The sequence below is a fragment of the Mesoplodon mirus genome (genome assembly GCF_964341445.2).
Source record: "Mesoplodon mirus genome assembly, chromosome: 2".
Classification (NCBI taxonomy): Eukaryota; Metazoa; Chordata; class Mammalia; order Artiodactyla; family Ziphiidae; genus Mesoplodon; species Mesoplodon mirus.
In genome coordinates, this window is record NC_138977.1 from 173,061,349 (window position 1) to 173,075,752 (window position 14,404).

General features: G+C 40.1%; 1 protein-coding gene across 4 annotated transcripts in view; it reads right to left on the reverse strand.

Annotated features, from left to right (window-relative positions):
* The window catches only part of ADGRA3 (adhesion G protein-coupled receptor A3), a 120,168-nt gene that overhangs the window by 69,936 nt on the left and 35,828 nt on the right, over positions 1-14,404 (reverse strand). For all 4 annotated transcript variants that reach the window (XM_082611088.1, XM_082611089.1, XM_082611087.1 and 1 more), the window contains 2 exons: positions 4,149-4,220; positions 25-96 (listed from right to left, as the gene is read on the reverse strand). In XM_082611088.1, the coding sequence (XP_082467214.1) occupies positions 25-96; positions 4,149-4,220 (144 nt within the window). The remainder of the gene's footprint in view (positions 1-24; positions 97-4,148; positions 4,221-14,404) is intronic.

Below are 14,404 nucleotides of genomic sequence, written 5' to 3' on the forward strand. Positions count from 1 at the left end.
AATACGAAAGAAAGAGGTACTTACAGCCTAACCAGATTGGTGAGTCCTCGGAATATGTCTGCATTCAGACACCCTATTCGATTGTTTGTCAGATCCCTAGAGAGAAAGGGAAAAAGTGTCTTCAATTAGTTCTCTTGGTTAATGAAGGTTTCATACATTCAATATTCAAGAATGGCACCCAGGTATCACACAAGTCCTATCTTTTAAGCATCTCTGAAATATTCACCTATCTCAAGTGTAGCACTGAGAGAAGAAATAATCCTTGCTTTCACTTACTTCTGGCACGTACAGGCTAAACGCTGTTTATTACAGTGCCCTTGATATTTCAAGCATTTACTCCTGTAAAATGACTGAAGATAAAACCGAAGTAGTAAAAATGAGACTATCTTACTGTCTCTGATGATCTACACAGCTAATCATGCTAGGTTAAGTTAGGGAACAGAGCCTGATCTCAGGCAACATCTAACGGACAATGGGTAAAAGGGCAAATTACCAAAATGCCGAAACTTTTATTTCCTCAAGAACCTCTGAAACTTAATACTTTCTAATTTCATTCCTTAAATACTCAGAAGTTTTGACTGTAATGAAAAAAAACTGAGTTAGCTTTTACTTTACAGATCTGTCATTTATGCTCCAAGTCAAATTACTTTATAACTATATCTAGATAACGGCCCATTTTTTCCAGTCACTCCTAACTTCTTATAGTTCCTATCAAATGTTACTTTCTATCCATTTTTTTCTTCTCCTCAAGCCATGAAACTTTTTTCCTTTTATCTGTGTGATAATTTTAGTATTTTGTTCTATCTTTCTACACTATTTTTCTTCACACCAAGAACAGTGAATACAATTTTACATTTCAATCAGATTACATTTTAATTGGGAGATAACTGACAATTTCTTCAAATAAGACAGCATGGCTTGCAACATTTTCCATCAGTGGATTTAGTATGAAAGCCCTAAAACAATTCATCTTAAGTTTTCTCAGTTGTTAGATTTGGAACTATTGATCATTTTGAATTTCAATTAAAGAACTAAAACAAACTTTCTAAACCAAATTTTAAAAATATTTTTATCATATTTTCTTCAATGCCCATATTATTCTCTGTAACAGAAAAGCATATATTCTTTGAATTTCACTCTGAGTTGCTCTTTAGAGACTTGTACCACCCATTTCTAAATTAAAACTGATTCTAAATTGTATACCTGGTAATGGGAAAAAAATGTATTAGTCTGATAGAAATTACAAAGACTTTGTATTTGAATCCGGTACCTACTCATTAACTTTTTCCTCTAGATATTTCAAAAGCTAGTTTAGGTAATCCTGGTTTCCAAAAATTTCATAGCACTGCCTTCCCTTTCTTATGGAAACTTTTGATTAAAAAAAAAATCTTAAGCAATGCAAGTCTTTATCTGCATTCGCTGTGCTCCAGCTCCTCAGAATATTAACGCTAAGTATTTTTAATCGTGTGGGACGCTTTTAAAATTCCAGCTGATTTTCATCTATTTCTGGGTTTTACTGTTTAAGAAAATTAGGCATCATCTTGTGAACTGTTGCTTAAACAAGCATTTCTGTGCTCTATTCATTATCTTGTCTCAATTCTGAGCTTTAAATGGTGTAACTACCACTGATTCTTTGGGAAACAATTTCATTACAGCTATACCTATTTAAAATGGAATTTAGGTATTAGTAGTGGGTTTTCATTCAAATTGAGAATCAGCTTGAATTTGTTGATAAAGCAAAGGAGAAACTGAATGGGTCTAGCTTTTACCCACTTCTGGTAGTTTATTCTTCAGAAAGCCACTTAATCTTCCTGATCCAAATTATCTATAAAATAAAGGCAAAGGCATGGGACACTTACAAAAATACTTTACATGTGGCTGCCGAGTGAGATGCACCATTGAAATGAATGAATGATTTAAGGCCTCATAAGAAAAACTGCCTGTAATCTAGAAGCAACTAGCAGAATATCTTTATATCTCATTGAGTTTATGTATAGGACTCTCTCAGCTTACAAGCTGTATACCATAAGTTCAATTACAAGTTAGCTGTTTGGAATTAAGAATGAATTTTCTAGTGGGAAGAACATTATAAATGACAATTACCTTCCTAGGCAAGAACACAAGAGACTACTTAATGTGTAAGGCAATGAAAAAATGCTAAGGCAACATCTGGGACAATAATAGTAATTAAGTGCTACTGAACAAGAATTATATTTATTTTGGATAGCAGTACTTGAAAAATTATGTACTGTAGGATAAAGAACTGGATGGAGAATGAAGATATTCTATAGTATCCTTGAAAGATGCTGATGAACCTGCTTTTTAGTAACAGTCAAGTTACATTCGATCTCTACCCTGACATGGAGATATTATCAGTATTAATCTCCCTATTACCAGAAAACAGAACACAGTGGTGTGGATCACAGAAGGAGAGAATGAGTGGACTTGTCTGGCCATCTGATGGCACACCCCTCCCTTCTTTTGGAAAAACAAGTTGGAAGGAAAAATATTCTAGAAGTTCTCTAACTTCAGCATCAAAATCACTAGAAGGGGCTGTGGAAACAAAGGTGGTTTAGCCTCAGTCCCCGAGTTTGATAGGGTAGGTCTAGCACCTACACTCCTGTTCCCCACATGAGGACTCACATTCCATCCAAACATGATGTCAGTTTGCCCCAGTAAGAAACAAGAAAATGACTCACTGTTATACATCAAGCTCAGTTAGCTGCTGCCCCTCCACTCCCTAATGACTGTTTCTGGAGATGCACGTAGCCTATTGATGGCCGTGTTCCGTGCCACTGCCTGTGTCAGTATGGCTGAGTCCTAACAGCTTCAAAGACTCTTAGCAGATGAACTCCAGCTACTGCTCCATCTCTCCGGAAGTATATTCCAATTCCATATTCAGGTTCTTGGTTGGTATATAACGATTCCACTGAACTGCAAACCTTCCAAGCAGTTCCTGAGCTACCTTTGTATCTCTAGAGCCTGGCTCACTACTGGGCACACAGGATAGAATCAATGAACTTTTTGGAACTGAATTGATGTTGATCTCTGTCTTCCCACTTCGATTACATTGCTATACCTGGTTGATAAAATTCATTACTTTTACTGAACTCTAAACCCAGCTTGATCCACTGCAACTCTGATGCCACAAATCTCATCACATCAACTCCACAATGAAAACATTCTGCCAGTCCCTACAGTCTAACAAATAGATTCGAAATTCTTCAACATGGCAGGAGAGCATCAAAAGCCTAGTTCCCCCCTGACCAGCTTACCTCCCAACGTTTTTTCCCCCTTTCTACTTGAAGCTCTGGCCAAAGGACATGTTCTTTCACACCCATGTCCACTCTGCTTAGGATGCTTGTTCTGTTATTCTTCAATATGTATTCACCCCTCAGGGGCAAGGTCAAATCTAACAGCTGGCCGCTCTCATGGCAGGTCATTCCCCTCTAAGGTGGTCCCCCTCCTCTCCCTGGCAGGTTACTATCATTATTACTTAGGATGTATTTGCATTATCTATTTGCCCCCAAGAGTCTGTGAGCTCTTCCAGAGAAGTCAGAGCATAAGTAAGCAGCCCACACTTAATAAATGCATTTAGAAGGAATAAAGGGTGGTGGGACAGTCCACATGGCTTGAGCACAGGGTGACCTCTCAAATATGAGCATGTTCACACAGCAACCGTGACATGAGCACAGTAAGGGGAGCAGGGGTGTTTAGCTTCAGAAATAATAACTGGTCTTTAGGTTTTGAAATGATAATACATAGAGAAAATATATGGAAAAAATGGCAAGATTTTAAATCATTAATAGAAAGGGGCCTCAATTTTTAGGGCATTTACAATAGATCGTTTAAATGTATTCATAACTTGAAAATCATCTACAGATTATGGCAGCTGGCAAAGCCAACCATCATGATTTTATTACCATAAGAGGGATGCAACCATCTATCACCAAACAAATCAAATTACTGTATAAATAAACTGCCTTCTAAGCTACTTACATTAAACACTCTGTTTCTCTATCTAGGACATGGCTAGATGAACTTCTAAAAATTACTAAAAAGACACTTTTTATCATGTTAAAGTTTAAAGTAGGTTAACAGCTACTTATAATGGTTCAAACTCATAAGTCAGCAATTCAAACACTTACAATCGTTTCAGCGATGACAGTCCCCAAAAGGCACCTGGATCTATACTACTAATAAGATTGTTTCGGAGGTCCCTGTTAAAAATAAAATAAAAGTTATTTACATCTTGACACTGTAAGAAATATTTAGGCACACTGCACCTATCTGCTATACAGAAAACAACAATAATAATAATGGGAGGAAACTGAAGCCAAAAAGGTTAAGCCAAAATCATCCCAGAAGTAGAGCCAGAATTCAAAATCAAGAAATCTGGTTCTGAAGCCATTTGCTTTGGTCAATATAAGAATAAAGGTATACGTCAAAAAGATATGTGTCCTAATATTATTCCAATTCAAAGTTATGACTAAACTACAATCTTACACATTATTTCTACAATCTCTTCCTTAGTGTGCTACACTTTAGTTACCAAAATAAATCAGACTATATTTGTCACAAGCATAATTAAAATTTTTAAACCATTTTCAAAAATATACACTCTAAAATTCATGTCATTTGGTTGTTCATATTTTTTCCTCCCGAGGCTTCTATGGCTAGGTTTTCTACAAAACAACATGTTAATTCACAAAATACAGCTCAAAGCAATGATCCACCAGCTCCCTATACAATGGCATCTGATAGCAGTCACAACTGACAGCAGTTCCCTGCTTATCCATGGTGATATATTCCAAGACCCCCAGTGGATGCCTCAAACTGAAAATAATACCAAACCCTACATATACTATGTTTTTTTCCCTATACATACCTATGGTAAAGTTTAATTTATAAATTAGGCACAGTAAGAGATCAACAATTAAATAGAACCATTATCACAATATATTGTAATAAAAGTTATATAAAATTGGTCTCTCTCTCAAAGTATCTTATTATATAAATGTATTGCCTTTTCCATCTTAACTAAGGGCTTAACACACACTGTGGCCATAACTTTTGCCAAGTGAGGTATGACAACAAACCTAGTACAAATTTTCTTCCTTTTTCACAATTTCATGGAAAGAAGATTCATTCTTACAATGAACCTAATCAACCTCAGCATACAATTTTTTTCCTCTCCTTATTAAAGTCAAGAACTTTTACCTTTTTACTTAAAAGAAGCACCTTACAGCTTCTTTTTAGCACATCCAAACTGCCAGCATCAGTATTCTCATGCTTTAGGGACGCTATTAAGTAAACCAAGGGGGACTTGAACACAAGCACTGTGAAACCTCAACAGTGGATCTGATACCCGGGACAGCTACTAAGTGACTCATGGGCAGGATATGCTGGACAAAGGGTTGATTCACATCCTGGGTGAGATGGCGCAAGATTTCATCAGGCTACTCGGAAGAATGTGTAATTTAAAACGTAGGCATTGTTTATTTCTGGAATTTTCTGTTTAATATTCTCTGACTGTGGTTAACCATAGGTAAATGAAACCATGGACAGCAGAGCCTCGGATGGGGTGGGGTGTCTTCTGTATCCCCATTCTTCTCCAGTGCTCAGCTCTTCCATGCCAGCACACTACCACTGGGGGCACCAGTGAGCGTCACAGCCAGATCCCTCCTCCAGGGTGGATGTGGACCACCTGCTAAGGCGCTACTGTCCTCTGGGTGCCTGGGCTCTGCTGAGACTCCCCAGTTGCCCCATACAAGTGTCCAGCTAACCTCTGTAGAGAGATGACCATCACCCACAGGAGTGCTGAGAAGCAGAATAGTAACCCATTTCCCACATGCCTGCCAGTGGCTGGCCCACAGTTCAACTCTGCTAGACACCCAAGGTAGGCCCATTCATCAGGACTCACTCATAACCTTGCCCAATGGAGGCTTGAGTGGCCTCTGGTCATCTCTCAGAATGCCTCAGGTCAGACTGTGAACAGAAACTCTTTCCAATTTCTCTTCTTCTGCGGGTCTTTCCGGAACAATGGCAACACTGCCTCCTCCGTGTGTGAGCTTCTGACGCCAATCCTCGTAATTATCCATCATTGTCTTCATAATTATTCAGCTTAGGGATACACATGGAGTTGGTGAAACAATACAGAAATGCAGAGCAGTGTTGTGTGAAAGGAGAGATGGTTAGCACTCCCCTTGACAAGGATGGAAGAGGCCTCTGGGCCTGACAACATGCATACGGTTAAGGCATTGCCACCTACTTCATGGCATCTAACCACTGTTTTTGTCACAGAGTGAAGTAAGTCAGAAAGAGAAAAACAAATACCGTATGCTAACACATATATATGGAATCTAAAAAAAAAAAAAATGGTTCTGAAGAACCTATGGGCAGGACAGGAATAAAGACGCAGACGTAGAGAATGGACTTGAGGACACAGGGAGGGGGAAGGGTAAGCTGGGACGAAGTGAGAGAGTGGCATGGACATATATACACTACCAAAAGTAAAACAGATAGCTAGTGGGAAGCAGCCACATAGCACAGGGAGATCAGCTTGGTGCTTTGTCACCACCTAGAGGGGTGCGATATGGAGGGTGGGAGGGAGACGCAAGAGGGAAGAGATATGGGGACATATGTATATGTATAGCTGATTCACTTTGTTATAAAGCAGAAACTAACACATCATTGTAAAGCAATTATACCCCAATAAAGATGTTAAAAAAAAAAAAAGAAATGCAGAGCAAAGCACAATGCAAACCCAGGGTGGCAGGTACCTCCCCAGGTTCTTTAGTCCCTCACTTAAATTGAGAATTAAAAGGCCTTTCTGAAAGTAGATCCTGGACCACTGGTGCCACCTGTTATCACAACACTGAGGTGATGTGTCTCAGGATCTTTTATAATTATTGCCCCATCATGGCCATTCTAGCCTGTGAGAAGCAGCCTAAATTCTCAATAGAAAATCCTCAGTTTGCTTTCTCAAGCATCCAACTTGTCTCCTTGTGCTTAAGAAAAGGACACTGAGGAAGGCTCACTGCAGTAAGCACAGATCCACATGTTTCCTCCCAATAATGAGGGAGGCACATTCAATTTTACTGACACCAGCTAATGAAAACTAACCATTGTACGGCCTGCTTCATAACTTGCTATTTTTTTCTAATGGCTCATTCTAACTACATCTAACTAATACAGACAAGCTACAGAGTTAGGGTTGGTTTCTGGATAGGTTTCCTGGCAATTTCACAAAAGCATCCTGAGGAAACTGGCCCTCTGCCCCTCACAGTGCTGGGAAGTCACTGCTGTAAACCCAGCACTCTCGATGTGCCATCAACCGTGGCTTCCAGCACTATCCATGCTGTTTCATACAGGGTGATAGAGGCTGACCAGAAATTCTCGAGAATTCTCCTCTGGAAGCACAACCACAACCAGTGAATCCTGTGCACGTAAACGTCATGCTCACCAGCAAACCCTGTCCTGCCTTTTCTGTGTCTCACTCCCATTCTAACACATCATTCTTCCCTAGCTGGACGTAGAATTGCAATCCCACTCCTGATCCTCCAAATCAGAGCCAGATCCTTCTAAATAAAACTGAACCCTCGGGTACCTTCAAATTCTTTAAATAAAGGAAATGACTATTAAACATAGTATAAAATCTGTGCTCTGATTACTATTACTAAATTGGTATTTCATTGACCCAAACTCAAAGTTTATGTTCCACAAAGATGAGGCCTTTGGGAGGTGAACAGGTCATGAGAGCAGAAACTTCATGAAAGAGGTTAACGCCTTTGTAAAAGAGACCCAGAGAACTCCCGCACCCCCTTCCGCCAGGTGAGTGAGGCTGCAGCAAAAAGACAGCCAACCAGGAAGTGGGCCTCACCAGACACCGCATCTGCTGGTGCCTTGATCTTGGACTTCCCAGCCTCCAGAACTGTAAGAAATAAATTTTTGTTGTTGATAAGCCACCCAGCTTATGGTATCTTATTGCAGCAGCCAGAATGAGCTTAGACAGATGATAAGTGGATGAAAAAAGTAAACCATGGCTGAGAAACAGAATTACATTACCTGACCTTAATGATAAAAATCTTTTTAGTAAATTAGAGTTAGCCACAGAATTATTAGGATATTCATAGTCAGACAATGTAGAGACTGCTGCATCTCATTCATAACCACTTACATTTCTCAATAAAGGTAGAGGGTCATGATGCAATTGACCTTCAAATAATTCAGAAAACGTGCATATGTAGGCATATTCCAATATAAAGGGAAAAAATAATGGCATGTTGTTACTAATTACTGGGTAAGTAAACTGGTGATATGGGAGATTACTATGGGAGATTATTCTTTCAATTTTTCTGTATGTTGAAAATTTTAATTAAAAAGTTGGGAACAAAAATAATTTTTAAGTCCCAGAAATTACAACTAATCATCAGGCCCAACTTATTAGTTCCCATTTCCCCTCCCCAACCAACCCCAATCCTATACCTCAAAGAGATAAGATGATTTTAGGAGAAAATTCAATCAATATGTTTTTGACCTATATTACAAGCAAAAAAGTGCTGCAAAAAGAAATATATAATGTCAGTTCCATTTTTTAAAAACATATGTTTCCCTTTTCAGATTTTAAACAGTATCTACAACAGGAAGTGATTTAGATAAAGCAGTACATAAATTTGTGGTCAGTGATGTACTGCATGTGTTTCTACAAAATACCTCTCATGAATAACCGAGGACTATAATATGATTTAAAGGTAAACTTTTTCTTCAATAATAAAGAATCCTTGACATATAATATTTAATAACAGCCATATTAATCAGGTATTGCCAAAAGATATTTATAGTCAGATTCTTTAACATCTCCCACTTCCCTTCACCAACCCACAGCTTCCCTAGTGAACATGAGTCTAACATTAGGATCTATGGCTAAATCTGAATATGTTGCATCATTAAAATATAAATGAAAAGGCGTACAAGAATTGCTTAAACAAAATTAAAGGAATATCTTAACTGTTGTTAAAAGAGCTAAGTCCTTTAGGAAAGAATGCAAGGTGTATCAGATAAGATGCTTTTTAGCTGCAAGTATCAGAAACCTTTACTTCAAAAGGCTTTAACAATAAAAAAAATAATTCTCAGGCATTACAAGAAATCAACAAGTAGAGCAGCTTAAATGGGTGGTTCCATCCATCTCTCAGATCCACCCTTCTCAGAATGTCAAGTTTGCCTCCAGGCTGACCCTTAATCAGGGTGTGACATCCTGGTCCAGAAATCACCTCCAAGCACAGAGTCATGAAAAAGAATGGACACTCTCCTTGTATCTTCTTAGGAGCCAAGAAATCTTCCTCAAAGCCTCACAGCTAACTACTCTTCATCTCTTATTGGCAATGCCTCTACCAATCCCTAGAGAAAGAGACGCTGTGGTGACCTAGAGCCATCATTTGGTGTGGAATGAAGGTTGGAAAGTCAAACACATTGGCCACTAAGCAATTCTAGAGTCAGGAATTAAGAGTATATAGGGGAGGTGTGTCACTAAATACTGGCAAATATATAATACAACCCAAGAATGACAATAAAAAATGAAGAGGGAGGTGGAAGAGAGGAAGGATAAATGGGTGGATGGATGAATTGATGGACAAGGTTAGAGACTGTAAACCACATTTGGTTCCCTTGAACAATACCTAAGACACAGTAAGTCTCAAAGGCTCTTTGTTTTAAATAAAGGATCCTCACCTTATTTATCTGATCAGCAACAACTGAGGCTTGACCCACACCCACCTCTCACTCCTCACACACTATACTTTCTCTGAGGCAATCTCATCACTACCTTGTCTCTGGACTCAAATTTGTATCTCTAGCCCAAACTTACCACTCCTGTGAGTTCCCTATCGCATACACAGCTATCTAACTCAACATCCACATCCAGACATCTCACAGCCACCTCAAAAATCAGCATAGCCCAAGTTCAATACCGTATCAGAAACCCTAATCTGTGCTTTATCGAGCCCCCCAAGTGATTCTGATACACATCAAGTTGGATAACCACCAGTCCAGGCTAGGGCACTGGTCTCTAAACAGAGATTATGGGCTTTAAGTTATCTTAGATTTAACACAGCTCCCTACTTCCCCCTTATCCTCACCCCTCATTCTAGCAGTCAGAGCATCTTCTGCTCACCGTGGCTCAGGGTAAAAGCCAAGGTCCTTAACAATGACCTACAGGGACCTCTACAATCTACCCCTCACCCCTCATACCTCTCTGGCCTCACTCGGCTCTCCTTGCTGTTCTTCAAACAAAAGCAGCATGCTTCACAGCACAGCCTTTGCACCTACTATCCCTCTGCCTGTAACATTCTATCCCCAGGTAACTCAAGGCTCAATCATTTGCGCTAAGCCTCTGCACTATCACCATGCAAAACTTGCATACGCACACAGTGCTGACACACCCAAACTCCACTCCATGTTTTCTTTACCCATAGTACGGTCATCCCTCAGTTCCAGAACCCCCACAAATACCAAAATACAGATGCTCAAGCCCTTTGTATAAAACGGCATAGTACAGTCGGTCCTCCATACCCATGGAAGGTAGAACCCTGGGCGGGGGGGCGGGCAACTCTACTTATGCTATAAAGCTGCTTGCTATGTTTACTATTCTGTTTCTCCCCACTGCAGCAGAAACTCCATGAAGACAGGACCTTTGCTGTGTTCACTAATGAATCCCAAGCCTAGGACAGTGTGGGCGATTAATAAATATCTGTTGAACAATTTTAAATTAGCTACTCAGGAAAGACAATAATGGCTGAGGCAATATTTGCACCAAGTATTGATATTAGGCCAGTTACCTTTTAAATGGTTTTAATTAACATGATATAATAAATCTACATGTTATCCACTGAACGCACTTTTAAAAAAATGCAAATTAATCCTTAAAAAAGGCAGACCATATCCTAGTTTCTACGGTGTCATAAAGATTTAGGTATTATGTCCTAAAAATAAAAACCTCAAACCCTAAATTAAAGAAAAACTCAATCCAAATATTCCCACTTAAAAAGAAAAAAAAGAAGCACAAACACTCTGCTACTTTCTTAAAAGGGACAAAAACAAATACTGGGTTGGCCAAAAGGTTCGTTCAGTTTTTTCCGTAAGATGGCTCTAGTAGCGCTTAGTTGTCTTTAACTTCATTCGAAACGATTTGTTAGATTGTATTGTGACAGCTGTCATATCAGCATGAGTTTAAAAAAAAAACTCATCGGGCTTCCCTGGTGGCGCAGTGGTTGAGAGTCCGCCTGCCGATGCAGGGGACATGGGTTCGTGCCCCAGTCCAGGAAGATCCCATATGCCACGGAGCGGCTGGGCTCGTGAGCCATGGCCGCTGAGCCTGCGCGTCCGGAGCCTGTGCTCCTCAACGGGAGAGGCCACAACAGTGAGAGGCCCGCGTACCGCAAAAAAAAAAAAAAAAAAAAAAAACTTATCAAAATTGGTGAATTTTTGTGTAGCCATTTTAATATTGAAGAGGGAAGAAAAAAGCAACATTTTCGGCATACTGTTTTAGTATTTCAAGAAAGGTAAAAACGCAACTGAAACACAAAAAAGATTTGTGCAGTGTATGGAGATGGTGCTGTGACTGATCAAACATGTCAAAAGTGGTTTGCAAAGTTTCCTGCTGGAGATTTCTCTCTGGACGATGCTCCATGGTCAGGTAGACCAGTTGAAGTTGACAGCGATCAAATTGAGACATTAACTGAGAACAATCAATGTTATACCATGCAGGAGATAGCTGACATACTCAAAATATCCAAATCAAGTGTTGAAAATCATTTGCTCCAGCCTGGTTATGTTAATCGATTTGATGTTTGGGTTCCACGTAAGTTAAGCGAAAAAGACCTTGAGCGTATTTCCGCATGCGATTCTCTACTTAAATGTAATGAAAACGTTCCATTTTTAAAATAAATGGTGACGGGCAATGAAAAGTGGATACTGTACAATAATGTGGAATGGAAGAGATCATGGGGCAAACGAAATGAACCACCACCAACCACACCAAAGGCCGGTCTTCATCCAAAGAAGGTGACGTTGTGTATATGGTGGGATTAGAAGGGAGTCCTCTTCTGATGAGCTCCTTCCAGAAAACCAAACAATTAATTCCAACAAGTACTGCTCCCAATTAGGCCAACTGAGAGTAGCACTCGACGAAAAGCGTCCGGAATTAGTCAACAGAAAACGCATAATCTTCCATGAGGATAATGCAAGACCGCATGTTTCTTTGATGACCAGGCAAAAACTGTTACAGCTTGGCTGGGAAGTTCTGATTCATCCGCCATATTCACCAGACATTGCATCTTTGGATTTCCATTTATTTTGGTCTTTACAAAACTCTCTTAATGGAAAAAATTCCAATTCCCTGGAAGACGTTGAAAGGGACCTTGAACAGTTCTTTGCTCAAAAAGATAAAAAGTTTTGGGAAGATGAATTATGAAGTTGCCTGAAAAATGGCAGAAAGTAGTGGAACAAAACAGTGAATACACTGTTCAATAAAGTTCTTGGTGAAAACGAAAAATGTGTCTTTTAGTTTTACTTTAAAACCGAAGGAACTTTTTGGCCAACCCAATACGAATGATGGAAAACAAGCAAGCTCCCAAATGAAAACCAAACACTTAAAAGAACAAAGTGGTAAGCCTAAAGAAAAAGGATCCATTCTAGATGGAGTCTGTAGGAGTGTGTCCACCTGCACCTGTTTTACTTTGTGGAACACTTAATACATCCAAAAAAAAGAAAAAAGAGAGAAAATTAATCCTCTTAAGAAGTCCATTCTTCATCCCAAAAGAACTGCCAGGACAGCTTGCCTTGCAGGTTTACTCAATCTCTGGGGCTTATCTGCTAGCTAGCTCAACCCGGCCAGCCCTGTTATTCTACCCTAAGTGCCCTAACCCACACTACTAAGCCTATCCCTTATTCTGCATGGCCTGGCTACAGTAATTTTAAGGCCAGAGCTTTAAAGTTTTGGCCCTAGTCTGAATAATTTCTTTACCTATCACTTGCTTTTTACACCACATCCCTTTCTGCTATATTTTTAAGTTGTCTGATCTGTTTGTTCTCATTTTCAGGGGTCTCTAACTAGTCAAAGCAGGCTGCAAACATTTGGCTGGCTATGTCTCTCAGGCAGAATTCTCCCAGGCAGGGTGTCAGTGCAAGTGGCTTTATTCAGGAGGGGACCTCAGAACACACTAACAGGGAAGTGGGGAAGTGAGCCCAGAAAGAGAAGAGAACCAATAAAGGGGGCATTGTTCAGGCGATCTCTGCTGTGCTCAACTGATACTCAGCCCCCTGGGCACCTGTGGAAGGCAGTCTAGAACACACTCAGGGTCGTTCCTCTTGGGGTGGTTACCCACCATCTGCTTTCAGTCACTGTTTGAGGGTTGCTGAGGCAGGGGTGGGCGAGTGGGGCAGCTTTCATTCCAGCAATGGAGCAAAGAAAGCTCTCAGGTTTTGCATTTGGAAGACTTAGGGAGAGACACTGAAGGGCGAGTGTTGAAAGAATAAAGTCTGCTACAGTGTTTTCAGGTGATTTCGAAAATTTTGAAAATGATGTCATTATACAAACATGAAGTCATTTATCTGGCTAGCTATGTCTTAAGTTGGGTTCCCCAAAAGCAGCTCAGGACACTTCTAAAGCACTTCCTGGCAAACCAGCAGGTTGCTGTAGAAAGAACTCTCTCTCACTCACTCTCTCTCTCTCTCTCTCTCTCTCTCTCTGTCTCTCTCTCTCTCTCTCTCTCTGCTAACAAACCCCAGTGGGTATTCTGCTGCTCCCCTGGGAAACTCTAACAGAGGTTCCTAGCCCATATGCCTCAATGGCCACATAACCAGTTCTCCTGCTCTACATCATGCTGGATCCTGCGAAATTGGAATTTTGCTTCCCCAGGAAAGAAGCCTCAGATGCCCCTTGCCCTTGGATCCAGAACCTTATATTGGTTTCATGTGATCTTTTTCCCTCTCTCCCCTCATCCCAGGTAGGGATAGAGAGGCGAGCAAAGACAGAGCCCTTTCCTGGGGACCCACCAACATGAAAGCTCTTTCTATACTCCCTCTAACTCTCCAATTAGCCCAGGGAAGGTGTATTGAGGTAAAGAGGAATTTTCTTTTTCTTTTTTTTTTTTCTTTTAAACCTGTTTCAAGCCTCTTTTTTTACATTTAGGGTAGGACTTCAGGAACTCACTGGTCAAAAACTGAGTCCTTTTTTCTGTTCTGTCATCCCTTCTCCTGAGGTAGAGTAATTAGGAAACAGGCAGGGAAAATACACATCGGTTAATCTATCAAAATGCTACAGCACTGTCAGAGGCTGAACTGTGTCCCCCCAACTGTCTTATATTGAAGTCATAACCTCCAGTATCTCAAAATGTGACCGTATTTG